Source organism: Lampetra fluviatilis, chromosome 52, assembly GCF_964198595.1.
Source record: "Lampetra fluviatilis chromosome 52, kcLamFluv1.1, whole genome shotgun sequence".
Classification (NCBI taxonomy): Eukaryota; Metazoa; Chordata; class Hyperoartia; order Petromyzontiformes; family Petromyzontidae; genus Lampetra; species Lampetra fluviatilis.
Window position 1 is genome coordinate 4,593,296 of NC_136326.1, and position 27,928 is coordinate 4,621,223.

General features: G+C 43.3%; 1 protein-coding gene across 1 annotated transcript; it reads left to right on the forward strand.

Moving 5' to 3' along the window:
• The first annotated feature begins 4,783 nt into the window (after window positions 1-4,783).
• Window positions 4,784-26,234, forward strand: LOC144949104 (cofilin-2-like). Its single transcript, XM_078878946.1, has 4 exons — window positions 4,784-4,991; window positions 15,978-16,285; window positions 19,339-19,415; window positions 25,062-26,234. Exons 1-4 carry the CDS (start codon window positions 4,989-4,991, stop codon window positions 25,172-25,174), a joined length of 501 nt encoding a protein of 166 aa, XP_078735072.1. The 5' UTR covers window positions 4,784-4,988; the 3' UTR covers window positions 25,175-26,234.
• Window positions 26,235-27,928: the final 1,694 nt, after the last annotated feature.

Below are 27,928 nucleotides of genomic sequence, written 5' to 3' on the forward strand. Positions count from 1 at the left end.
TGCCTCGCATTTCATTCACTCGGCAGGATTGCAACAATCGTCGGCAGCCGTGGTCAATCCACTGCTCGATGAAGGCCTCCACCACCTCTTTACCATCCATCCCACGATGTAATAATACTTTAAGAGGTCGGTGTAAGAGCCATGAGACAGAAAGTGAGTGTATTATTTCTGTATATACATTTGATGTACATCCGTCATACATTTGCTAACAGACTGGTCATATTTGATTTGGAATATTCCAACTGTTTAGAAACCCCCCTGCGGTTAGACGCTCCGTTGGTTGAACCCATGACGTCACTTCCGGTTTAACAGTATAAAGGGGGGGAGGGGGGGGCTCTATGAGGAGAGCCGGGTGGGGAGCGAGTGGGTACGGTCTTACTTAATTTGGATCTTTAGGTAAAGTCACGTATAAAGAGAAAATAATAAATTAAATACTAGCATACGACGTTTCGATTGCTACACAAGCAATCATCATCAGGTATAAATGAAATAGAAACACAAATCTGGTATACTTAGAAATGTAATGTAATTCAACAGAGAGTCGGATAACATAACAGTCAACACCATATCTGGTTGATTACGTTCTTCCTGAGAATGCTAAATTTGAGAGAGAGATAAAACACAGAACCAGAGACATAGAGAGAGAGAGAGACGTACATAGGCACACAGAGAAACCACGTCTCTGTGTCGAGCCCTTAAATAGAGAGAGGGGGCGGAGAGATAGGGAGGGGTTAGAGAAATTAGCGTGTCAATGAGTGGCACGCTGCAGGGAGGGAGGGGACACCAGGCGAGACACAGAGCAGAACAAAGAAGGGCAAAACGAGTGGAGACAGAGAAAGTACACAAAATCAAATAAACCTAGCAAAATTTAGAAATATAATGTAATGCAACACAGAGGGTCGGGGTACATTCTGTTACCGTGCGACAGGGTGATGCAGTACGTAAACAGGCGAAGATATCACTTTAGAAAACGCTCGTATTTGTGCAAATAAGAATAAAGAAAAACTCTGAGTTAAGACACCTCAAACACGCGTCAGACTTATTGCTCCCACAAGTTAAGGCGTAGCTTATTTTCTGGTACAAGAAAGCTGCGCCTACAGTCGGATATGTGAATATATAACCATTGGTTACTGGTTAAAATCAAGGGCAATACGGCCATAACCACGGGGAAAACCCTTTGATGTGCTTTAAAAAAAACCCAACAAATGCAAAACCATGAATATATTAGCGTATGTGGAAAGGTCGAAAATGTGAGAACAAAAATGTATTGATAACAAAAAAAGCTTCCTCATAAGGCGCTACTTGTGTGTGTCCTGCGCTTTGCATATGAATTGCAGCGTTATCAAAAGTGCTGCATGTACTTAACGGCGGTCAGTGCCGTGACTCGATACTGCGCGGTCGACTTGTACAGCGCCTTAGATTTCATCCGAAGGCCAAGTGAATAAAAACTGCAACCGGCACACCACATGGGATGTGTCGTACCTGTTTGATCAGTGCCCTACCTTAATACAACAGACCAATTCAGACCGTATCGGTCACCCCATGCCCTTAAAAAATGTCAACGTTCATCCTAACATAGTCCCATCACAAGGGGAGAAACGCAGACAAAACTTGTTTTTTTGTCCGTATTGACATGGCTGACCACCGTATTGAACTGAGAACTCAATTTCCCTGTGCAAGAATACGGTCAACCCATATGGGTTGACGGCTGTGGCTGTGTCTATAACTCTTCGTGTGCCGCCCTATCCCCAGTGTAGCAGCGGGTTTGGAAAGCGTCCCGCAATAAATTAAATCAACCCCGACTACTGCGCTGTATTATATTATTATAAAGTACTACACAAACCCACACACAGGATGTTGAGTGTCCTGTGAGTTCACAACTAGAACCATGTGCATCACCCATCATTGTGGCAGGTACCTACTTCTTATAAAATAAGTCTTCCACTACCCTTATAATTCTGGAAGTGTCTTCCTCATTGGAAAGACAGCTTCCTCTTCTAGAAGAGGTCTTTCAACAACATCAACATAAAATTTTCAACATCGTTGTGAAAGACAGCTTCCTCTTGTGGAAGATAGCCTCCACCACCATCATCATTATCCCCATCATCATCATCATATCATCATCATTTTGGAGGGTAAATTATTCTTCTGCGAGATGTTTTCTCCTTCTGGACGAAGTCTTCCTCTTCTCAAAGACGGCTAACTCTTATGGAGATGTTCGTCATCATCAAAGACAAAGATCCCCCGTGTAGTGGCAATGTTTACACATCGTACCAGGTACTCATTTGAGGTTGAGTCGACCTAGAGGAGGACCAAGGACCGGTTCAGATAATTAATCAATACCTATACCCGCTATTCTCCACTAAGTGACGCTGACGTCACCACAGAGCCTGTGCCAGGCCAGGTGCACTTTGAGGCCACGTGAAGTGTCGAAGGCTCACTGACAGGAGGTCTCGGGACAGACCCAGGTGCCATGGGTTGGCTGAGATTACCAGTAGATGCACCAGCTGTACCCCCTACTGTGCCAACTTTCTGTATTTTAGCTGCCCGGCACTCCAGTCATTGTTGTGAGCGTCGCTCCTCTGCCTTCCGTTGTTGCTGGAGGGCAACTGCCTTCAACTGCCCAGGAGCATCCTTCACGAGCCTCCTCGATAGAGGCCGATCTTGACACCGCTGGTACCAGTCGTCGGCAAATCCACTCAGCTCCATGTCCTCCCGTACCGCATCAGTCCATCTCTTCTCCAGCCCATGTTGTGCCCGTTAATCCCCATCTATGCGGTGAAACAGAAGCTGCTTGGACATGCGGTGGCTTGGCATGAAAAGAAAATGATGCCCGACTGATTCAGAGTGAGACCTGTCAAACCGGAGCTGGTCATAAGCACACTGCCCAGGTATGGGAAACTTTCCACTTTCTCAACTGCTCCATCACCAATGGGGAGCTGACAGGGTGGAGTGTTTGGTGCCACAGAATGCCCAGGCAGGTGCCTAATTTTGGTGGGGCTGATGGTAAGACCCCACCTCTTAGTGGCACACTCCGGGTTCAACAGTAGCACCTCCAACTCTTCTGAGTGAGCAGCAATCACCAAATCATCGGCATGGTTGACCAATAGGGAGCCATCCCTCGATCGAGCATCGATCAGCCTCCTGTTGTATTTGTATCAGATGGCAATTCCTCCGGTACAGCCATGGAAAGATTCTCAGACTACGTGGTCAAAGATGATGTGTCGGGTGGTGGCGAGTTTAACGACACATTTATATATTTACGTGATCTAACCCCCCCCCACCCAAAAAAACCCCTCTATTATTGATGATATTGGTCGCAAAAGCCTCCTTACGCGTTAAACTCCCCAACATCATCATCACATGACTTAAAGCTTTCGTGACTGCAGGAATTCATATTCTTTGGGTCATTCGGTAAAGTCACGTAGATATGTTCAAAGAAAATAAAGAAAATAACAAAAAACTACGACGTTTCGATCACAACACAAGCTATCGTCATCAAGAGTAAAATAAATTCGAAAAGCCGTAGTTTTTTGTTCTTTTCTTTGAACTTATCTACGTGAAATCTTGACTTAAAGCTTTCGTGACTGCAGGAATTCATCCTCTTTGGGTCTTTCGGTAAAGACACGTAGATTACAAAAAAAATCACATTCTTTTCTATCGACGTGACTTTACCGAAATACCCAAAGACTATGTACGTGATCATGGGACCTCCTTTGCCAGTACCAAAATATGATAACAGGTTTTCCCCTTTCTTCTTGCCAAAAAATAGGTGTTAAGATGTTAAAACACCAATCTGAAACCTTTTACAAGGAAGCATGTCTGCATTAACCACACCGCTTGTGGTCAGAATGCAAATAAAAAACATACTCTGATAATATATACATTTACCTTGAAACTGATTGGTCCACACCAGAGACAACTTTCTTTTGAGCCTCGTCTCAAACGGTGTTAGACCAGAGGATGCCAAAAAGCGTACTTTTTGCCAGAAAAAAGGGGAAAAACCTATTCTCATATTTTGGTACTGGCAAAGGAGGTTCCATGATCACGTAGATAGTTTTTGGCTCTTTCGGTAAAGCCACATCGACAGAAAAATTGCGTGATTTTTAAAATGATTGTTTTACCTACGTGACTTTACGGAAAGGCCCTTCTGGAAGGCACTCTTGTTGATTCTAGATTTGAAGCTTTCGTGACTGCAAGGATTCATATTCTTAGGTTTTTTCGGTAAAGTCACGTAGGTAAAAAATTTAAATTAATAAACGTCGTGATTTTTATTTTATTTTACTTTTATAAATTTTAATTTTTTTACCTACGTGACTTTACCGAAAAAAACCTAAGAATATGGAGCTCTTGTTGGTTGGACCACCTCCCACCCTCCTAACGACCCCCTTGGCAGAGCTCCACGTTAACGGTCGCGTGGTCAGGCCACGCCCTCCCGGCAGAGCGCACTTCCTTTTTTGGATGCAATGAGGGCAGCGGAACACCGGAAGACGTCTTCCGGAAGATGTAGTGTGGGTGGTGAGACGTGGGGAGGAAAAGTACATGTCTTCCGGAATAGGAAGATTTCTCCTTCTTCCGGAAGATGCCTGCCACCGTCGCGCAAAAAAAACGCGAAACGACCGCGCGCGCGAGCCCGGGCACGCGCGAGCAACGGAAAGAGCCCCCACCGGTCTGGCACGTAACACGCGATCCCATTGGTTGAACGAGCTCACGTGATGGTGTCTACGCCAATCAGAGATGTCGTTATAAAGGGTGGGGTGGGGGGGAGTTGCCTGAACCGTTCGTCTTGGTCCCACGCCCAAAGTCTCTTGCGCGCGCTCGCTCCGTCATTGTGTGGTCTCGGTCATAGTCGACGCTTTTTGTTTGTGTGTAAGAGAGAGAAAGAAAAAAAATATAACTACTTAATACAACGCGAAGTATATAGAGCGAAGATATTTAATAACACATTTTTTTTTAAGTACGTGTGAAGAAAAACCGCTCGAGCAAATATGGTGAGTGGTGTATTCTTATTTTTTTTACCCAGCCTCGGTGAGGCGACAATAAAAATAGATTTTCTTTTAAATATATAAAATGACTAATGGATAAATCGCATGTTGTTTAAATGTCGGCTTTTCGAATGTAAAACAAAAAATGTTACCGCAAAGAAAGATTTGTTGGTACAGTCAAACGTCGTTTTGCCCACAGCTATTGTCTAAGGCTCCGTCGCTTGCGTTACACAGAAACGGGACCCGTTTGTGACACAAACCAATACAATTTAAGATGTGTGGTCGAGCAATGTACATATAATAACGCTATTGTTGAATTGGTATCTATTTTTTATATAAATAATTGTAATGGGGGGTGGTTTAACTTATCGCGTGTCAGCGGATTGGAATTTGTGCATGCGCTTGCCATATTTGCCATTGTGCGATGAGAAAACGTGTTCGTCTAATTACGATTGAATGTAAGCCTTTGTTAAACATTATCTACGGGTTTTCTTGCGGCGTTTATACCCATATTTAAGTTTTGAGTTGAAAAAAAAGTGCAACCGTTGCATGCGAAACACATTTTTTTGGTGTAGTTCGGTAATTATGGTTGTCGGTCTGTAGTATCTATCCCTTTGTTCGGTATTTCTCATCGAATCGTTCTCACGTATTTTTAGTTACGCATTGAGATGGTGTAATTACCATTTACTATTTTAAACGAATTGGTAATTTTACCCGTGAAATACCACGGGCAAAGTCGTCCCCACCACCACCTCGCCCACCCAACTCAAATTCTTATCGCAAATATGCACAGACGCACAAGAAAACCACACTCGGATGTCATTCCACTTTTGAGAAACAGTTCCATGCCGGGGTATTTTGGACCAAAGCTTCACCAACCCACCGCTGGGATCCGTGCTGATTTGGTGAAGGGTTTAGAACAGGGGTGGGGAACGTCAGGCCCCCCGCGGGTTGCACAAGACCCACGAAATCATTTGGTCTGGCCCTGCCAAGGCAACCGCAGGTGGGACTCGAAATTCAATAAATCTAAGAGCAAACCTGGAAAAGAAGTTGCGTATAGCAACAACATCATCAATACCAGCTTACATCACACACGCCTCGCCAAAGAGAAGGAGTTCCAGCCATCACATTAGGGGTGAGTTAATGAAATGTTTGACCAAATATCACAGGCTAATTTTTGAAGTTGATAATTTTGTATGGCCCGCGAATGATGTTATAAATATCAAAATGGCTCTTGGCAGAAAAAAAAGGTTCCCCGCCCCTGGTTTAGACGTTCCCGAGGTACACATAGGAACTACAGTACAACAATGCTTTCTGCTGCCGCTGCCCTCTGCTGCCAGACGCGTAGACCATCTCCCCCAGTCCCCTCGGGCAAACGAGCCCACATCGGCAACGTTTTGTTCACCGTCTTTCCCAGGTGCAACATCATCACCTCGGCTTTCGAGAAACTCCATTGGAACCTCATTTTCCAGTATCAAAATATGATAATTGTTTTTTTACCCTTTTAACTGCCAACAAAACTGGCACCTTTATTACAAGGAGTCATGTTTGCATTGACCACAATATCTACAGGTCAATGCAATCTGCAGGTATTCTGGTCAATGCAAACATGACTCCTTGTAAAAAAAGGTCTCAGTTTTGTTGCCAGATTAAAGGGTAAAAAACCAATTATAATATTTCGAGAAACTCTTCACTTGACCGGGCTTATTCCGGGCGACTTGCAGCGCTTTTTGTGACAATCTCGAGTATCGAAGGAGGACACCAAATTATTTACACGTTACATTCTTATTTAACCCTGTTTAGTTGGCGTGGTTTGCAGATTTTGTGGTGGTGTTTTTTTAGGGCCGCTATTTTGCTCCATGCGGTGTTCACGCGTGTACGTATTTTTTTGTATAACCACTTCTCGCTTACAGAAGTCGTTATGTCAGAATGAGCAAGCACTTTATTATGTATTGACAAACAACCTACCCCCATTACCCAAATCTTCCACCTTCACGACTACTCCTACACCTGTTTATATTCCCCATGTACAGTGCTTATGATTTGCTCCAGGACAATCTACTATGAACAATTAACATTTTTGCTGCCTACAATGTGTCCCCGGACGTTACATATCGATTCGGTCAATTTAACGTGGATTTTTTTTACCCCCGCCCCTTAATGGGTGAAGTAAAACTCTTGGGTCTTGCTGCTGGTATGCCGCGAGTCTCTTGCTATTTTCAAGAGTTTTGTTTTATTTTAAAAAGATGAAAAATGACTGTACGCAGGAATTCGCTAGCTGCTTTTCATTTGGGTAACTCATCCACTCTAACGTTGTACTCGTTGAGCTTGTATATAAAGGTGCGTGGGCTTGGTTTACCACCCTCGCCTGTAGTTACTGGCCTTGCCATACGACTAGAAACAAAGTCCATTTTATTCTAAAAGGCTGCCCGCCAGACCCCAACGGGGTAGTCATCTTCACTGGGGGGAGGGTGTCGCTCATTCTCTCTCAACTGCCTCGCAAGGCCTTGAAACGCCCTTTTCCTTGCCGGATTTCCTTCTCTGTACCAAGGGTTTAAATAAATTCGGTCCGCACATCCCAAATTGGCTGAGGCTATTTTGCAAGTGCAGCCACAAGGGGGGTTGGGGGACACATCTCTACGTAACAGTACAGTGCTTTGGTGTGTACAAGGTGTTTTGTATTTCTCCCCATTGTACGTTGTCTCGACAAAGTAGCTGTGTAATTTGACGCTGTTTAACTAAATAGTGTACCACACGGAGCATTGCTTCCACTGTGCGAGCGTGTTTGTTTTCAACGAAGCTCTCTTCCCCCTTTTTACCGTGTTTAATTTATCGGCTGTGCCTGATTACATGTTATTATCTATATATTGATGGTGGGCTGTGTGTGTGCCGTCTAATAATGTGTATGCAAATTATGACCTGGAGTGGTTTGGCCAAAAACGGGGGGGGGAGAGAAACCTTGGCTCTGAACAAAAGGAGCTTTTCACTCCCTGCAAGAATAGAAAAAGGCCACTTAGATTTTTATTTCATAGCTATGTAATTATGCATGATTTATTTGAATAATGTCTGACAAAAGCACACAAACAGGGCAGCTCACTTTTAGTAATTGCCACGGTCTTTAACGTGCAGCTTGCGCGGATGGGGCTTTAACAACGTCCACTGTTGATTGGACATTGTTCTGTGAAACCCCACATTCGAATGCCCTCTGTGGCGAGCGTGCAAATGTGTGATTCATTTAAAGATTTAAAACGTGGGAAAGGTGCAGCCCTGAAATGTCGTGATTTACCCACGACTCGTGGCAGGGCATCCACCAAAGAGAGCTCGTTTTGCCTCCTCTTCCACACCAGCCAAATGTCCTCGATGTGCGCGAGTACTGTATCCGCACACTTTACTCCACCACACCCAACTTGCCGATGTAACCGATGTGTGTACCCCTTTCATACGATAGACTGGTGAAGGGATTTTGAGACTTGTCTATTGTTTTCAACTGTCGTGGCCGGAGATCGAACCCAGCAACCGCTGGATTGCAAGTCCAGTGTGATAACCATTTCACCGTGACGTTATCCACTTGTATTATTTCCCTTGTATTCTAAATGTTATCGTATACCTTCGTGGTACCAAGGTCCTTGGAGAGTAATAATGTCTGCGTTTGTGGCCGTTGATTTTATGGTCTGCAGTATCATATGATGCCAACAGCAACTCCCCTGTACTTGAGATTGAAGCGAATGGCTTCGTTCAATGGTTGGTCTGTCAGCGAACTGAAAGGGGCTCGCTGTTTTTTTGAGAAACGGTACAATCACTAAACGCAGTCTTTTTATTTAAGCAAGTGTATTTGGAAAACGTGGTCCAGTTTGCTCTTGTGTTTTTATAGTTTTACAGTCTGGCGTTACATTTCGACTGGAGGCTCAACTGCCCTTACATGCCCTTTTTGGGCTATTCCCTTAGCAGAAATCCATGATGTGTGTGTTTTATAATTACACATGTAATGGATTTACATTTTAAAATGGGCGTTCAGGCTGAACTTGAAGTTCTATAAACCTTTTGTTCAGAGCTGCCTTCACTGGGCCTCTTTCAAAAGGGTGGACAGTTTAAGTCATTTGGTAATTTCTTCTGGACATTGCTGGATATTTGTGAAATGTCATTTTTAATACTGGAAAATGGATGCTAAACGCCCTCCTGTAATTGGCAAGTTTTTGCCTTGGTGTCACAAAGTCCACATTTGAACAATTTACACAACTGTCAGAAATAACTCGCATTTAAATATCCCCCCAGGTGTCATTTACAAAGAGGGTTTAATTAATGTTCAATGTGCTCTCGGACAATTCAATGAGGATAGTTTAAATACAACTGTGCCGAGCCAGGGGACCTCAAATTTAAATAGAAATCGACTGTTATGGTGTGTTTGAGTATTCGTGCCCACCAAGTCTTTATGCGGGACCTACCGACTGCGTCCCCCCCACACCTTGAAAGGGCACTCAATATTGCAAGTCTGACGCATCCTGCGGAATGATAGTGTGCAGGGAACCTGGGTTTCTTTTTTACAGGGCGTTGCCTAATAGCACAAATCCGACTTCTGTATCCAGGGCCCAGGTGAATAAATGAGACGTGCACAAGTCTTTAACACCAAGGCTTCATTGTCCATTGGCGAATCCAACAGTGACATTAGTCGAGAAATGTTATAAAACGAGCTTGCCAATAACTGGCGATTTTAAGTTGTATATTTTTTAGAAGACACCAACACTACTTTTATCCATATTAGTGTGCTTTTGATTGGGACTGATGCAGTGCTTTACCAATCCTGGGAAATGACCCGAGGAATAAGGGGGGAAAACGCTAAGCCATCACTTGTAAAATGCCTTTTATGAGCAGGCTATTTGTGGAAGTGGAAAGGGGTCTGAGGCAGGAATTGAGCAGGGATTTTTTGTTGCCTTCCTGAGCACTGTACTTGGCAAAGTCCAAGCTGTAGAACATAAATGGAAGTCTGTTTTTTGTTATAAACCTAACATTCCACATGCGCCTTAATTGTTTTATTTCCCGGCTTTTACATTTGCATTGAAGTTGCCTGGAAGGGAAAAAAACACATCGACCAGATCGTCGTAATCTCCATGGGTTCGGGGAGGTACAGTGCTATTCATGCGAATGCACAATGCCATTCGGTACAGCGTGGAAAACGCTGTCGCGGGCCCCGTTATGTTCGTACTGCCGACTTCACCCGTCCCCTCCCCTCCTACACTCGTTTTTTTGTCCTCAAAATGGCCTCGGAGGATGTGCACCCTTGTTCGATAATTATGTAACTCCCACCACCGTCTTCTATTGCAGCATAGTCATGTGGGGGGTGGGGCTGTTTATCCAGGCAGGCTTGGGGATGAGCTGGGGAAAATAGAAGCGAAAAACATTATCTGCATGTACTATAGAGCGGGCAATGGATTATGGATCGGCTGGTTAAGTTTGGCATGTGCATCGACGATGCAATTACAGCCTGCCATTTACAAAAACAGCATTGTGCTGCCTGCGATTTCTTTGTTCTGGAAAATGTCTGTAATTTCCATGCAGTAGTGCTCTTATTGGAATGGGCAAGGGGAAAGCAGATTAATTGGATGGTTGGTTGGATGGACTGACTTTAATGCAGCAGGGTTTGGATACTACACTTAACAGTTAACTATTTTTTTTTACCAGGTAAGGCCCACTTAGCTCTATAGCTCTTTTTCAGAAGCGACCTGGCCATAAATGATAGCTCAACGAATTGGCTTATGTGAAAATGTATAGCAGGTAAATGCTCTAAACGTGTGCTGTTGTATTGCTTGCAGCCAAATAATTGTTGGCACGTTTTGTAGAGATATTTTGTGGCTTTTATGCTTGGATTTTCTGAAAAATTGGCCACCCTTAAAATATGCACTGCATTGGCCTAAAATTGTCTGCAGTGGGACCCCCAGACTCTCAAGCTTTCCTGGCTCATGCCAAATAGTCTGCCGCATACACAATTTCAGTGTGGAGGTGCCCAGTGGTTATTGGTCCATGGTGATTCTGATAGCAATCTGACAATCCTAGCGTGAGTAATTTCCACTGCATTGCAGTGTAGCTGTTTTAAAATTGCTTTGTGGTGTGTGTATTGTGTACACTTAATGCATCACAGGTCCTGCTGCGAGGCATTGCCTTTACAATTATTTTATTTAATTTTTCCAATGATTTTCCATTTGAGAGTCCATAAAACGCCTTCAAAGCAATGCTAAATTTCCCTTGCTGTGGTGAAATGTTCCTGTGCTCCCTGATTGCTTTTTAGTTATTATGGTGGCATTTTATCATGTGGTGCGTGTCACAAGCATAACACAGGGCGTTCTTGCCATGGTGGTGAAAGTAAACATTGGCAGATGAAGGTTATTAAGTGCTTACCTGCCATTGCATCTGAATGCACAGTACACGCAACATAGTGAACCAGACATTCTGGGGGAAATATAATTTGAAATGTTTTTTGGGAGATGGTTGAGTGGCGTCAGACAACCCCAAGTGTGTAAACCCGTATGAGGGTGCAGGAGACACTGAAACCCAAGAACACAGCAAAAATGTTTTTCATTGTGCCGAAAAGGGTGAATGTGAGTGAGGTCAATGCCGTATAAGTGATTTAATTAAATAAATAAAAATGTAAGGACTTTAAACTTTTAAATCTCTTGATGGCCACTAAAGAAGAGGAGAGGTGGTATGCAGTCTAAATTGAATGGTCTAGAGGATGAAATTTGAAAAATACAAGCCTCTGATAGGAATGAGTACTTCAGAGGAAATGTAAGAGTTGATAGAAATAGTGCTGAAATTGATCTGAATCTAGTTTCTGTCATCTGCCAGTTCTCCATATCCATGATGTTCTCCTACGTCATAAAAAAAATTAAGTTTTCATGTTTTGGAATGACCCATTGGTCAGCATTAGGCCTGTAACTATTATATAAATTGTCACGAATGGGGGTTGCAATTCAGCTCAACCATTGATTTTTTTCTGTTATGGTGAATGTATTGGCAACAGGGGTCAAATTGACCAATAACATGTTTAAATTAAAACAAATATTACGTGCAATATGTCATTCATGTAATGTGAGCGTATTCTGTGATTTTTTTTTTCATCGATGAATCTGTATTGGTACACGTATATTTAGTATTATCCCGAATAGAAGGGTTTTTTTTCTGTCATTCAGGGATTAAAGACCCCATTGGCTTTATCTGCAAGTGTGTGCTCTTGTGGTTTGTCTACCCACATTCCAAATTTGAAAGTCACCTGCATTTAATATTTATAAGACCTCCCATGTGTAACTTTATTTTCCCAGGCATTTTGTCAAAACATCTCGTGATTCTGTCGGCTTATTGGCTCAAGCGTATCATTTTGAATTATTAATAATTAGCCCATCTTCTGATTCATTTAATTTGGAAGACTGGATTTTTAAAAGAATGGTTTTATGCTTGGCTGAATAAATATCTAATTAAAATGACAATAGGATGGAAAAATATTAGGCTTTACCCTTTCCAGCATAATGCAGCTGTTAAGATGTTCAAACACTAGATACCTATTGTAAGGCATCACGTCTGCATTAACCACACATGCTTGTGGTAAAACATGCAAACAAACATGCTTTTGTAATGTTTGCATTCTCCTTAAACGGATAGGTCTCCACCAGAGATAAAGCATTATAATATTTTACTGGCACTTTGGATGAGCAGTACTTGAGAAAAAATTAGTGTTCCTTATTTGGAGTTTGAAAATTAATTTGCAAATTTGTTGAGGCAGTGGTTGAAATGGCCTGTGTTGGGTGGGCGTCAGACTAAACCCACGTGACATTTTGTGAGTTATGGGGTTTGCCTTCGGTGCAGGAATGCTACGTATCCTTGGTGGCAGTAACTTCAACCACCGTGGCGTTTTCCAATTCGCGGGCTGGGTGGGTTTGTGTGGCATTTAGCCGCAATCATTGAACCCTGCCTCGGCTACAATGGAATTGCCTGTCGTGGCTCGACGAAAATACTTAGTGGTTAATAGACGCGTGCCAAGGTAATATGTAAAATAGAAATATTTTAAACATGAAATGCCTAAACACCAATGATGTGTACTTCATCATAGGAGGGGGGCAGGTTTGTAAAAATTAGTAAGCCTTATGATATAAAAAGTAAGTTCATGAGTTCATATGCATAGCGAGATGGAATTGTACGTTTCAAAACCAAGGGAAAGGCTGCTCAAGCCCACAGGGCATACTGGACCATAAGACTGGAATGATGCACTTATTATAGATTATGACTTTAATGATCCATACCTTCAATGTTATGCTAATAGTGCATTTATATAAATGGAGCCAATAACGCTACAAATGAGACAAACATCGATAAAATACAAACGAAATGGTTAAAATAAGTTAAAGCCAATCCCAGGACCAATTTGCGACCCTGAATCGTTAATTCATGAAATTACTGCATTGATTGCTTGGTGGGCAAAAAACAAATTGCAAGGGTAGCATGGGCACACACGTCCCCTCTTTAGAATATTGACATCTTGATGTGGGGGGAAAAAGCGTTTAATATAATTGACAAAAGTCTTGCTTTGCGATGCAAATTTTACTTCTGCATTCACTGAATGGGCCCCTTGTCCTAAAAAAGGACGCACTGTACTGTATATTTTTGCTGTTCCCTTCTTCGCTCCGTAGCATTACGAATTTATGTCGACCAGCCGCTTGTCACACTTTCCCTCGATTCCACACACAAGAGCTAAGTGGTACCATCTGAGGTTTCAACGTTTCCTATAGCAGGTGTGGCCAATTAATGAAGGTGGCTTTTTAGACGTGACGCACAGATATAGTTTACTTAAACTGGCTGCACTGGAAGTTCTGTTTGAGCACGCTGTAGGGTAGACGGATAATGTCTGATTTGGAGGTATGACTGGACATTTTCGTTCCTAGGTTTCAAGAATGTTTTATGTTTGTGCCAGCTTTATTTGCTTTTCGGCAGGCCGTTTAAAGTTTTTTTTTAGACAGATGCCAGAGCCACACCTCACAGTATTCAATGGCCCAGAAGTGACGACAGCCTTTTATAGCTTTCGGAGACGGTCTTACGATTTCACTACAGTATGCCCTTTCCAGCTGTGTGGATGATTGAGGGATCACATTGTAAAAACAGAGCTGGACTTGGATAATTTTTTCTTGAATCCAGATGAGAGCCTGGTTATTACCAGACTCACTGTAAAACCAGACTAGAACAATACCTATTTTTTGCAGCCCATGGTGACCGAACTGAAATCATCAGTTTAATCTCAGTTGAGGCAGGTTCTAACAATGAAGCTACTAGTCTTGACAATCCGGCTTCAGCGCTCTGGTACAGACATGGCTTGAGGTCTGAAGAAGCCTGCTGTTGAATTGAGCCATTGTTAAGCACTGTTTACGCCTTTCCATGGCCGATGCGTGACATTTTTGAGGGCATGGACTGGAATGTGTGTAACCCAATTTGGAGGCAATGTTGTTTTTTGAGCCAGGGATTAATGGGGAACTCGTTGACGCCCGCTCCTGAGTGTACCGTAGCGTGTCTCGGGGCGCTTTACAACATCCAGATGGTGTCTTAAGGCATGTGCACTCGTCGTGTTTCGCACTGCTGAGCTGCTGAGAACTGGCCGAGAACGTGTAACGCATGTTTATTTGCTATTGATTTTAAGGAAGGGGAAAAAAATGCAACACCTCCAGCCGTTACCTTAAGCCACCACATTGTCTAAGGAAGTGTTGACTACCCGTATCCTCAAGCAGGTTGGCCTTGTGTTGCTGAGCTTTGTCGGCAAACTATTTACAGCCTCCATGGTTGTGCAGAGTGATGCAAAGCATTTCTTGCTCGGTGGGTTGTTTTACTGCAAAACGTTATTTTTGACTCTTGCTTCGAGGGCTGGGTGGCATGGCCCTCTTGTATATGGAGTGCAATGTCCACATTGAGGGACGTCTCTTTTGTAGCTACCCTACTGACGGTTATAATAATAATGTGGTGTGGGTGGTGCAAAGTGCCTCCCTCCCCCACACTAAGAGCGTGTTAATGAAAATTGTGTTCATACTCCATGGCTTTTTAATTCTCTGTACCAGGTGGCACTGGGGACAATGCTATTGTCTTGAGTATCTGATCAAACTTGAAACTCTGGGTTCATTTTCCAGACGCCTTACTGAAAACTGAGCACTTCCCAAGCATAGCGAGTCGATGTTCTCTACCCCTGTAAACTGACCTACACATGAGTATCTTTTTGATTTTGCGTGCAATTCTTAGGCCTAGCTGTAAGGTCTGCTTTGTCAGACAAGCCAAACTCTACTAATGTCAGCAGAAGTGTGGAAAGAGTGACGTAAAGGTCTAATTTCTGGGCCGTTCCACAAAGTGGCGCATTGTGCTGCTGTCTGGAGGAGAATGGGGAAATGCTTTACGCTGCCCGTATGCCGATGGCACGTTTGAGATGGTGGAAAAAATGCACACGAAGAATGTAAGCAATACATTTGCATTGTCGGACGAAGTAAAAAAATGCCTTTTTTCTCAAATTGTGAAAGACAAACGCGCTTCAAAAGAGGCCTCTACAACCAGCATTCATAAATAACATCGAAGCAAATCTTCACAATTTTGCTAACCACTGACAGTTTTCTAAATCATGCCCTTTAAAGAGCTGTGCATAGTCTTTGGATTTCCATATGGCAGTAGATGACACACTAATAATCCCAGGGTTGGAATTTCAACAGTGGAGTCTTTTGAGAACAATTTATTTCATGCGGTATTCTTTTTGCACTTAGTCGATTTGTTTTGCTCCTCAAGGAAAATGATAATGGGAGTGGGAACTTGGAATGGGTGCTTCTGAGAGGTCATCTCCCGAAGAGATGGAGCAATGTAATCAGTTTGTGTGCAGCCGCTAGGTGTATTATTAGATCGCAGGTTTGTGAGAGGTGGCGGTAGGTTGAGGGGGAGGCCTAAATCTAGCAATGGATTAACCTGTGGCTATATGACAATTTCTTGCAGGCTTCGGGAGTGCTTGTATCCGACGACGTCGTCCAGATCTTTAACAACATGAAGGTGCGCAAGTCGTCGACACCCGAGGAGGTTAAGAAGAGGAAGAAGGCGGTGCTCTTCTGCATCAGCCCGGACATGCGGAACATTATCGCCGAGGAAGGCAAGGAGATCCTGGTGGGTGACGTTGGCGAGACTGTGAAGGACCCCTACGACACCTTCGTCAAGCTGCTGCCCAAGGATGACTGCCGCTACGCGCTCTACGATGCCACCTACGAGACGCGCGAGACCAAGAAGGAGGACCTGGTTTTCATCTTTTGGTTAGTCCCTGATTGGTTTTGCCCTTTATTGTTCTTGCTTTCTCTCTCACGGGGCAGTCTATTACTGAGATTGGCTCCTCTGCTCCTGAGGTGGTTGTCTGGCTTGACCGCCGCCTGAATGTGAGATTGTAGTTGTTGCTCTACATCTACATTTAGCCATATAAAAGAAGAAGATGTGCAGAGTTACAACCTGTAATGGTTTTCTCATGATTACTCTATTTTTTGAGGTACCTGTCCTGTGAAATCTGTTAATTCATTGTCTTGAGTGGCACATTTAGTCGTTCTCCCCTCTTCCAGTATTTTCAGAGATTCCGATGTGTCCTGGTTCTTTTGTACCTCCCCAATGGCTCTACCCTAGTCATTGGTGATTGTCTGTCCTGTTATTTCAAACCCCGACAAATTGTGTTTTAATTTTCTCTCGTTATTGTCTTTGCCCTGTTGGTCGTCTTGTGTGGTTCACTCGTTTGTCTCGGTCCTAGATTGTTTCCTCGGTCCTCGTTTCATCAAAGGTTTTTTTTACCACTGCCCTGGCTTTTAGTCTACAGTTTACTTTGTATTATCATTGCTTTGTGCTTGTCTTCCCAAATGTTGTGGTCCACTGGTCTCTTAGTAATAACTAAGGGATCAGTGTACCACAAGATTTTTTTAAAGAAGACCAGGATGACAGCATGGACTAGAAACTGCATATAACAATTTTATCCCTGGCGTTTTTCATTTTTTTCAACTTATTGCCACGATTAACAGTCCGAATCTAATTCAAGAATCAATTAACTGCCATTGTGGTAAGTGCAAAATCAATGGTGACTTCAGGGTTTATTTTAAAGAAATCCAGACAACAGATGTGAGTTAAAAATAGATTCTTACTCGCCATCAAGTGCATGAGTGTTAATCCTGAGTTGGTCTTAATCATTGTGGTGATTCATCCATAGTTTCTTAGTGTACAATTATCTGTCATTGATTTTCTTGAAGACTTATAACACCCTGGTGTATTTTCAGATTCAAATTTTACTTGTGCCATCATTAACCGCAAGGTATCCATCCCAGGTGTATAATCTACATTGTAGTGTTTGGGTGACAGTCGGGATGTAGTTGCAGCGGGCACATTTGAGCTGGACACACTGGGGCTGTTTCCGCTCTCGGATGGGGGATGTACATTTATCTCAAGGCTGGGGTCTTGCTGTCGTTAGCGCCTTTCTGTAACGCTACCCGAGACTGCTGTCAGCTTAGCCGTCCATTGTAATGTTGCTGAAAAGACTGCTCGGGACACAGTTGTATGACTCACACGTGGAAAACGTGAAACCTAATCCTTAGTCGGAGGGCATAGTAATAATAAAAGGGCTGCTTTTCCGCACACTAGCTCAACTGGGGTGGATGCATGTGCATCCTGTTGCCATTGGTTATGCTTCTGCGGCATTAGACAAGAAATTATTTTAAGTACTGTGACCCTTTATTGCGAGGCAGAAGACTTTGGAGTCATTTCAGGTGGACACATTGGTGCAAGGTTGTCCTGTCGCCACTTTTTTGAGTCATAATTTTACTGCTTGGCAGTATTTGTTGACAACACCACACTGACACTAATGGGTGTGCGCTTGACTACTTATTAGCCGTGACTTAGTCCTGTTTAGCGTATTGCGTTCGAGGCCCAGCAAACCGTCCTCGTTAGTTTTGTCCTTAAGAGCGACTGCAAGCATTAAGGTGGGAAGATGCTAGCTACTCTGTTAACACTGTCGTCTTTGGGTTTGCTTTTGAGGTCTGGTGGTGCCATTGTAGGGATGGAGGGATAGTCCATGGTTGTATTCACAATGTGCATATATTGCGCTACGTTGATGGTCGCGCGCCCGCCTCTCCTTAGGTCAAAGTCGAATTGGGCCGACGACGTGAATGGCCGAATTAAGTATTTCATTTATCTTTACCTTTGTTTGACTACAGCCACAGCCTTGGAGGCCACCCTTAACACAAATCTTGTCTTTAAAAAATATAATGTTATGCTATTTTACTTAGTTCACTTGTGTAGCGCTCGCATCAACACAGTTCACCATATATACACAACCTATCGCACTATGGTGAATGTCAATTGTCGATCACTTGCAGTGAAAGGAATTCACTGGCTGATCCTCTGCCTCACTCGTATCTGCCAGCCGCCATTTTAAACTATTACCTCACTGCTGCCATCTGTTGGAAATTAGTAAAACTAACATTGAACTTATGGGAATGTTAAACTGTTCTCGCACCACAGTTCTTATCTGAAGATGCAACACTTAATATACATAATGTAGGAGGGATTGCTTTTTTGTATGACGATTGTGCAGAAAATTGGCATATGCACATGACTTCACCAGCGGGTGGAGCTTACTGATACTGCATTTAGACTGTTTTATATACAGTAGACTTGCATGGTTACTGAAAGGTAGTTTTTTTTTGTTCCTGAAGTTGTTTAATAAAGACTTAAATTGCGTAACGACACATTTACAGTTATTTACTTAATTATCCTTATGAGCCAATCTAGAGTTATCGCCTTTAACTAAACTTGTAAGATGCCGGGGAAGAAATAAGAACTAACACTTGTGCGATTTATATTCTGTGGCATCTCTTGAAGAGGGAGACTTGTGCTAAACATATATTTCATTATGCAGATAACACGGAGGCTATGTTTATTGGACTTAGGCATTTGTTTGAGGCTGAGTTGCTTTGAAGCCCACTATAATTGTCACCGAAGTAGTACTTTGAAACATGGAATCGTATGGCGTTGCTGTTGGAATCGTCAAAGATTTATTCAAAATAACAGTTTAAGCTCCAGAGTTAAATTTAGGAAAGTCTCTAGAAATCTCGTGAGTCGCATGGAATCAAGCCCCAAAGTGCATGCGCACCCGTTATAAAAGCGAGCTCGCTTTCCTTAAATGTTGAATGTAGTAAGGTTACAGTGGCCTAGATTTTTCAAAACCTTGTCTGGCATATATATGGCTTAGGGGGTAAAGATGGTGATAATCACAATTCCTGATAAAAAAATTTCCCACCGATCTTTCATCGTTGTTTTTTTTTAATTTCTGCCGCAGGGCTCCTGATGGTGCTCCGCTCAAGAGCAAAATGGTCTACGCCAGCTCCAAAGAAGCCATCAAGAAGAAGTTTACAGGTAACGTACATGAGCAGACAACTGCACTCGCCACCAGACTTTCATTGTGCATTGACCAAGATGGATATCCATGGTGACCAGATATTAATGGCTTCCAATTGTTGTGCGTGCACTCGTGTGAGCTGTATGGAAAAGATTGGGTGTTTGTTGTAAATGGGTGTAACTAATTTCTCTTAGGGTAATTTATGCAGCTAGAGGATTTAAATCCAGCATCTAAGTGGTGCTGGCTCTATCTCTGACCTCTAATCTATCCGTCCACTTCCGACTTGTACGAATTTTAAATACCAGGGACATTTAGTAATGTTAAGACCCTTCAGTAACACACGTTCTTTTGGTAAGCATATGTTACATAGCAAGAACAATAGTTGCAAGAGTAATACGTTAATGCAAAAGGCTTTAGCCGAAAGAGATGAGCGTGGATTGTAGTGTAACCATTCCCATCGCCATTTGATTTCTATAAAAGTCAGAGTAAAAAAATAAATACTTTTCAGCATACAAAGAATGTGAAACTGAAATGTGGAAATAAATAATATGCGTTGCCTAGAGAAAGGACTGGCATCTTGCCCTCGTCCGAGCCTAATACGTTCTCGGTATGAAAATCAAAACTACTTCGACGTCAAACCCCCCCCCCTCCCACCATTTCACGATAGATTTCCATCTTTACACGCACATGGAGTTATTGCCACACTCTTATTTTCATGTGATTTTGACATGTATTTGAATGGGTGGCACTGGTAAGAGCACTCCATTTGCCATCAAGTTTGCAAATTCATATCGTGGTTCGGGTTTAGCTAAGACCATCCTCCTTCCATGGTGTAACGTATTCCCTTGTTATTCGCGGGTGATACGTTCCGGAGATGCTTGTGAAACAGCAAATTTCACAGATAACGTTTATTGGCCGACGAATGTCGTACATGCCAAGTCTGCAGATGGCTTCTACTAAAGCTTAGATGTTATCTCTATCGATCTAATCTCTTTATCTCATACTTCATTTCATTACATTCTCTCCTTATAACCATTTGTGTTTACTTGTAAATGTGAGAATGAAGACATTTTAGATTAGAGATGTGTTATTGTCTCAGTACACGCACAACTTCACCATTTGAGGAGCAACCCTAAGGGAAATAACGTTGAACCACGCAGTGTTTGATTGAGGCCTTCGAGATGGAATGACTTTGCCTGGTGTTGATGAGTTGATTTTTGTCTGCTTTACAGTCGTTTGACAGGTCACTAGCGGTGGAGTAAAGTGTAGTCACCCTCCTCTGTGTGAAAGTGTATGCCACATGCTGTTCAGAAGGGCTCTCCAGAGCTCTCTAGTGGAGGCCTCTGCTAACAGTGACATGCGCAAGCAATTGCAAACTTTGCACCTTAACCTTTGTCATTCTTGGGCTGAGACCTGTTACATCGACAAACTTTAAGAAGGCTATTCTGTCCGATATGGGCATCGAGATTTGAGCCCAGGTGTTAACTACTGATCTTTTCTGCCGCCTTGTTGGTTTTCACGAGTTCACGCCACCGCATAGGGAGGGGCATTTGCGTGCGTCTGCAATCATAAACTGGGAATTCCACTAAAGCCTGTGGACATTCTTGCCACAAGAGCTGGCCATTATGTGCCTTTCACTGCCAAAGTTAGACTCAAGTTTGTTGCACAGGCTGTGCTTTCAAGAAGGGTTCTTTTTAAGTCGTGGCTCTGCTGGGACCACCGAGCATTCCTGTCGCGGCGTCGAGCCGAATAAGAAAAGACGGCATGGCATGGCAACCGCTCGGTGGATTACCCTAAAATGGGCCGTGTTTGAAACACAAGCTCGTCTGTAAATAACAAGGCCCCGCAGTGCTCTGGAATGTCTTGCTACTGATTTGCCCGGTGAGCAAATGGAACTACACAAACGAGGCTCGCATTTTGTGCCCGGGTTGTATGTTTTTTTCAAGTGAATAAAAGCATTCAGCGTGTCTTGACTCTGAATTTTACAGTTCTGCACGCTGCGCGCGTGAAGCTTGCCCAAGTGTGTTGGCAGCATAAAAAAAAGCCATATTTCAAAAAGTGCAGCATTTAGGGAGCCATGCCTGTTTGTCGTGTCGAGCTGTTTGATATCTGAGGAAGTAAATCCGTTCTGGCTGTTTGGGAATGACACGGTCATGTCTTGCTGTAGGCGTTTTGTGCTTGTCTAACTCTCATACCTTTTTTTCCTGCGAGTTCTCCAACCTTGGTTGCGCTCGGGATGTTTTCGATGCATGGGCAACATCAGAGGGGGGAGGTCCCTTGTATCCTGGCTGTTCTGCCTTCAGCTGCGATCGCTGAGAAACACCACGAACTGACGATTCGACCAAAAAATTCGGACAGGTTATTTTTCATAATATAGGTTTTTGGGTCAGATCGTGTTATTTATAAATGTGTCGTAACCCTCCACCACCCGACATGGCCAAACAGTAAAAAATGTCACGTTTTTCAAAAGACAAAATAATTCACTTCTTTAGCCCACCGGTGTGAGAATCAACAGCATTTTAAAATTTGAGTACGACGTTTCGCTGATAATTACAATTAGGTTATTTTTGCATTCTTCCCATGACCTAAGCTACGTGAGGTTTTCTGTTTGATACATTATAAAAATGTGTCGCCTGAATTGTCTTGCCATCGGGGGACCTATTCCGCAGGCATCCCATCAAATCTCTCCCCTGGCTTCCTGCAAACAAAACGCGCCGATTAAAAATAAGCTGCCTACGTACCCAGCTGTGTTTTTTGATTTTCGAATTGCGGTCGGGAAGCCTGAGGCCGTCTGAAATGGTTCCTTGCATAGGCACTCTTTGTAGAATATTACTGAGATTTACCAGCGCACACCCAAAGCAATGGCTTTGTTTTGCCTTTTTTCACCGCGATTTTTTCATAGTCTGCTCGACGCTTTCTCCTGGTCTGTTAATTTACCAGCAGGCGTACAAATAATCCAGACGTTGTCTCCTAGCTCTGAGGTAGGGTGTTGTAATTGGTTCTGGTTGATATCCAGATCTATAATTATTTGCGGTTGATATTAAACAAAACCATTTAATCAGTGGGGGATCGCTTTAGTTTTAGCTCTGTCCAGTATTTCACACGTCTGCATGTGAAAGAGCCACATTAGCATGTCATTTAATTTCACGCTGGGCACAGTGGTCACGTGACATTCCCCGTGAGGGTCGTTGCACAGTTAACGCTGTTGGGTTAGTCTCCGCATGCGCACCTCCATAATGTCTGTCTGACTAGCTAGCCTATCTGCCTCTCCTTACCTGCACATATCTCATCAATTGTGTTTTTCTCCTGTTTAACGATTCCATCTTTTCGCTTGCCTGTCTCTCAAACTCTCCACATTTATATCCCTTGGCCACATTTCTCTATCCACTCCACCTGCCCTCTTATTTGCATCTCTCCTCAGGCTTAACTGTATTTTTCGCCTCCGATGTCGTCTTGTTTGCATGTATGATGTGTCTCGTTAGTCTCCCATCTGTTGGCTTCTGTCCTCTATTACCACCGATGAATTCCTTTCCTTATTTAAGACTTACTAGTCAGCTTCTACTCCAACCTGATACCATAGTTCCAGTAGATCTTTCGTATTGAGCCAAATTTCTTATTTGGAGCATTCCTAACTGTTGAGTTCAGCCCAGCGTTTAAATTGCACTCGTAACGTGTTTTTTAAAAGTCTCACTCGTGTTAGAGTGGGGAGATTTGGCCTCTGGAAGGACTTGATTTTGTCCACAAGGATCAGCAGTCGCAAGACCACTTTTCTTCGTCTCCAAATTTGCACACGAATGAGTTCTAACTTTGCATGTGAATGGAGCTCAACTGGCCTCAATTCGGGCTGCATTCTGCTGAGCACTGCGTGGTGCATCGTGATGGCGCGTGTTCTGCGTCTCCTCCAGTGTGGGAGACGTGGAATTGGGAAGATGTAATGGAATTGTTGAAGTCCTCAAAAGCTTCTAGCCGGCCGCCAGGTTGCGAATGACAATCCAATCCTGGTTGGGGTTTGACTCGACACATCATTGCTCCGGCGTGGATGAAATAAGTACAGTTGTACTTTTTGGGTCAAACTTTTTTCTCCCGTAGAAATGCGGAATTTCCAGCATTGGCTCTGTTGTAACAGGAGATGATGTCCCTGCCTGATTACTCCATTTCAGCAGGAAATCACTAACACTTCTGAAAGCCCTCTGGCTGGGGTCTTGAGAACTCTGATTTGGTGGTTCTGGAATGCAATGTGACGTCACACTACTTAGGGCGGTACTTGTCAGCAGATCGTTATTTGGCACTTGAGGTTATTAGCCGAGTTTCTGCCATAGTGTAATACATTCTTAAAATACAGTGTATCATATGTGCCTCCGACTCAAGCTGGATATGCTTTCCCTCTGCCCATCAACAAAAACTGTCTTTGCTAATGTTTAAAGCAGGGTTTCTTAAGAGCAGAGTGGAAAAGATAGAAGGTTTTTTTTTATTTCGGTGGAAAGTGGGATTTTAAACGTTGGCTTGCACTAATTGAATAACTACATTATATACATCACGCATTGAAATATCCTGATTGAGTTGTTCATGAAGTGTGAGTGACATTTGGAATGTCAGTACCTTAGGCCACATCAGTCGGACAAGCTCAGGCTAGAGCCACTTGGGATCTGTACAACACATTTTTGTCTTTTCAAAATTGGCTTGTACAGTTAATTTTTGGTGTTTTGGATTGCGAGTTTTTTTCATTTATAGTGCGTTAGTTCCACAAAACGGTTAACAAGGATTTGTTCTCATTTGACTCTTGAATTTATGATGAAAGAAGCTGAAATCCTCTCGATAGATATCCCCATCATATTGACGAAAGTGTTTCCATGTTAAGCCATACTTGCATTTGGTATTTCCACGTAAAAATAACAGTCTGTGCAGCAATGCTTTAGGCATGCAGCCTCGTCTAACCACACAAATAAACAAGCATGTGAAAGGTGCATGGCATTTTAATGGATTTTAACTTACAGCTGTAAATTTGGTTGGTGGAAACTCCATCGGAGTGCCCATTTAAGAAATGAAGAGTGCTCATTATCATCTCTGGGTTTGATAAAATATACGCCGTCAACATTCGACGCCCTATGAATAGATTGGTCCCCACTGTATGAAGATGGAATTCTTACCAGTGGCTCGCAGCCAGCCAAATTGAGAGATACAGCCAACAACACCACACTCATTGAGCTGCTTTGAGCATGGAGAAGTTTGCTTTTTTTTCACACATGTTGTCTTGGTCTTTTTAAAAGGGTATTGTGTGTTTCTTTATGATTCTAAGTTGGGTTTTCAACTTGGCATGTGTTATTTGATTGTTTCATTGTGTCAGCCCAAGTGCTGTGTTCCTGGCAGGTTATCTGTAACCAGTGGATCGACATTTGCAATTACATTTTCTGTTCATTTTGATGCCGTCCCTCTTACCATTCTCACATCTGCTTCCACATCTCCTATTCCATTCAAGACAACCCCACTGTTGCCTATTCACGACCACCATCCTTGCCACGGATTTTATGCAGTTACGCCAACATCGCTCAACTGACGATACCAATAACACAGATACGGGTGCTTTCACGATTCGCGTCCGTTGCTCATCGTCGCGCGTGCGTCTCTCCCCTTTTTGTGTTTCTCGTCCCATCCCGTGTCTTCAGGCATCAAGCACGAGTGGCAAGTGAACGGCTTGGACGACATTCAAGATCGGTTAACTCTGGCCGAGAAGCTGGGAGGCTCTACTGTAATCTCCCTGGAGGGCAAGCCCATTTAAAACGTGGCCACCACGAGCCTGCCCAAATGCCGCTGTCTCTCCCCCCCATCACCCACCCATCCACCAACCACCTTGCCTCCTTCCCCCTACCCCTTTCATTTTGTCGTTTAGACCCCCACATTGCAGTGATAGCGGGGGGGGGCGGGGGCCGGTAGAGGAAATTAAATGATAAACTCACACACACGATAACAAAATCCTGAAAAAGTACTTAAAATGTAATTGTGCAAAAAATGTATTTTGGGATCTTGAGTTGGTCACCGTCGCAATTCTTTTGGGACCCTATTGTTTCATTTACGTTCCGGTGTTTGATACGATGACGAAAAACCTTTTTTTTTATTACTCGACATGCCTAATTGCCTGTCGCTAAAAATCATCATAGCCAATCGTGTTAAAACATTCCGTTTAGTCACCAAATTTAATCGCCGAGAATCTGTTTTCTATGCCATTTGCAAAAAATAACAATTTAATTATCTTCCTTTTTTTTAATGTTCAGTTTATATAAATGTGGTGTAACACTTTCACTTACGTCTTATCAGTTGCACGTATTCTTAGTGAAGACCCGGTTGTCAACAAACGATCCCTCATGCATCGTCAAACCCTTGAACATTTTACACAACGAGTTTGTTTTGCAATTGTCCGGTTTCCTTTGCGGGTCACCCATGTGGGAGTGATGAAGATACATTTTTGACCAGTCATCGATAAAATCTTCCACTGGGAGTGACTTGGGCATAACTGACAATTGGGACTTATTAAAGGAACCAACTTCACGCACGCTTTTGTAATACACTTACGCAGGTTAAGATTGTTTTTGTTTTTTTCAAACGGTCTTGCGCCAATGGTAGTTCTGTGTACATTTTATTGTTTTCACAGCCCTAGAAGCTCATCGATCACGTGTAAACCTCTTGGAAGTGTGGTAGATTGCTAGCGTTGGTGTGTAGGAATTTAATGGTGTTGATCTGGGGAAGCCTGTGCAAGTCCATCCTATGGCACGATCAATGTGGCCATCGTGTGTTGACTCCTTTTTCTCATTCTTACCAATAAAGATAAAAGTGGCAAGATATTCTGTGTGTGGTTCGTGCTCTCTGCTTTTGCCTCGAGTGTGGAGGTGCTTGGAGTAATTTAGTCTGGCCACAAAACCCAACAAAGGTGAAACACAGCTGTGTGTAGGGCTTTCTGTCTTCTTCACTGGGATCCCGGACCCCTGAAGAACCCCTGGGTAAGTTTCACCTTTCCCGTCAGAACTTTTGAGGGTGGATGAAGGGGTAACCTTTTAGAGGTAGGAACAACAGTTCCACACTGCCCACCAGGGATTATTTGTCTGTCGTGCATAGCCCCTCCCAAACATGTATGCTCTCGGATTGGTCGAAGTGCGTCACGTGATCGCGAGCCAGCAGCCAACCAGAGGTGCGCCCCTCCCAAACATGTAAGTTCCCGGATTGGTTGAACCAAGTTCCTACCTGCCCACTCCGAAGGAACGTGTTTTTTGATGCAAGTAAAAGCAATGCATATAAATGCCAGGGTGGCCAATCTGCATCTTGTGTGCCACGTTAAAAGGATGACCACTCCCCATGATGCTTCTGGAGATTTCTAAATTCAAACATTCCTTTTGACCACCCCCACACTTTTTGTGTCATGTTTGATGCTCTTAGTCGGGAAATTGGAGCAACCCTGATATGGATGTGAAAAAAGGTTGGTCTTTTGAATTTTGTTAAAAAATGTTTGGAAATGCTGGCTGCTGCTCGTAGTTTTGAAGAAATTTTAAAAATTAAAGTGAAAAAATGCATGCCACCTAAAAGGCTTCGTTTTTCCATCTTCGGAATATCTCCCGTCTCCGTTCTCTGCTTCAGATGCAAAAAAATCTGGGCCATGCCTTCAACTCATCTCGCATAAACTTTCAATGTCTTACTGGCGTGGCTAAAAAGGTGCTCATCAATTTTCAGCACGTTCAGAATGCGGCTATTGTGGTGTTGAACCTCTTTGCAGGACGGCGGCACCGTAAGGGATATAATTTCTTCAATATGAATGGAGCCAAATTTGCAGCTCCGCTCTAAATCCCTACCTTTTAACAATAATCCATGGATATAGGACGCTCCATCGATGATCTGAAAGCACTACAGGGCAGCAACAGCAGACAACTCCGCACGAACATAATTATATTACACTTTAATACATCCATTTACTAAATAAAATAAACGTTTTCATAAGCGCAGGTGTATAAATAGATTTTAAGACTTAAAATTTTCCTGGGGGGGGAGGGAGGCTACACGGGAAACAAATCTCGGGTCACCCATAGACCGGAGCTCCTACTTGGGAATTCAAAGGTCTGCATCGCCGCCACATGTTCGGGACCTTGAGACAGGAGTGCAGCATGTCAACGGTGTCGGCTGGGGCAAGATAAGCATTCATGGTGAGGGAGTGAGAAAGCACCTCCCCCCCCCCCCGCTTGAGGATATTTAGGGCCGTCCATAAATTACATCACAAGATTTTGACCCCCCCCCCCTCCTCGTCACGGCGTCACAAAATGTCAGACCCCCCCCCCCCTCCTCAAATATGATGTCACAAAGCTTTGCCCCCCCCCCCAAATAAAACATGCTTCAAATCGCTTTCAACTATTGTCATTGTAGTGCGTATTTCACGTGGCGCTGCACTCTGATGTTGTAGTAGAAAACATTAAAATTATTTTTAATTAAGTAGAATGTGTTGTCTATATTTATTTAAAGTTGCGCATTTTGGTGTGACGTCACATTTCTCACA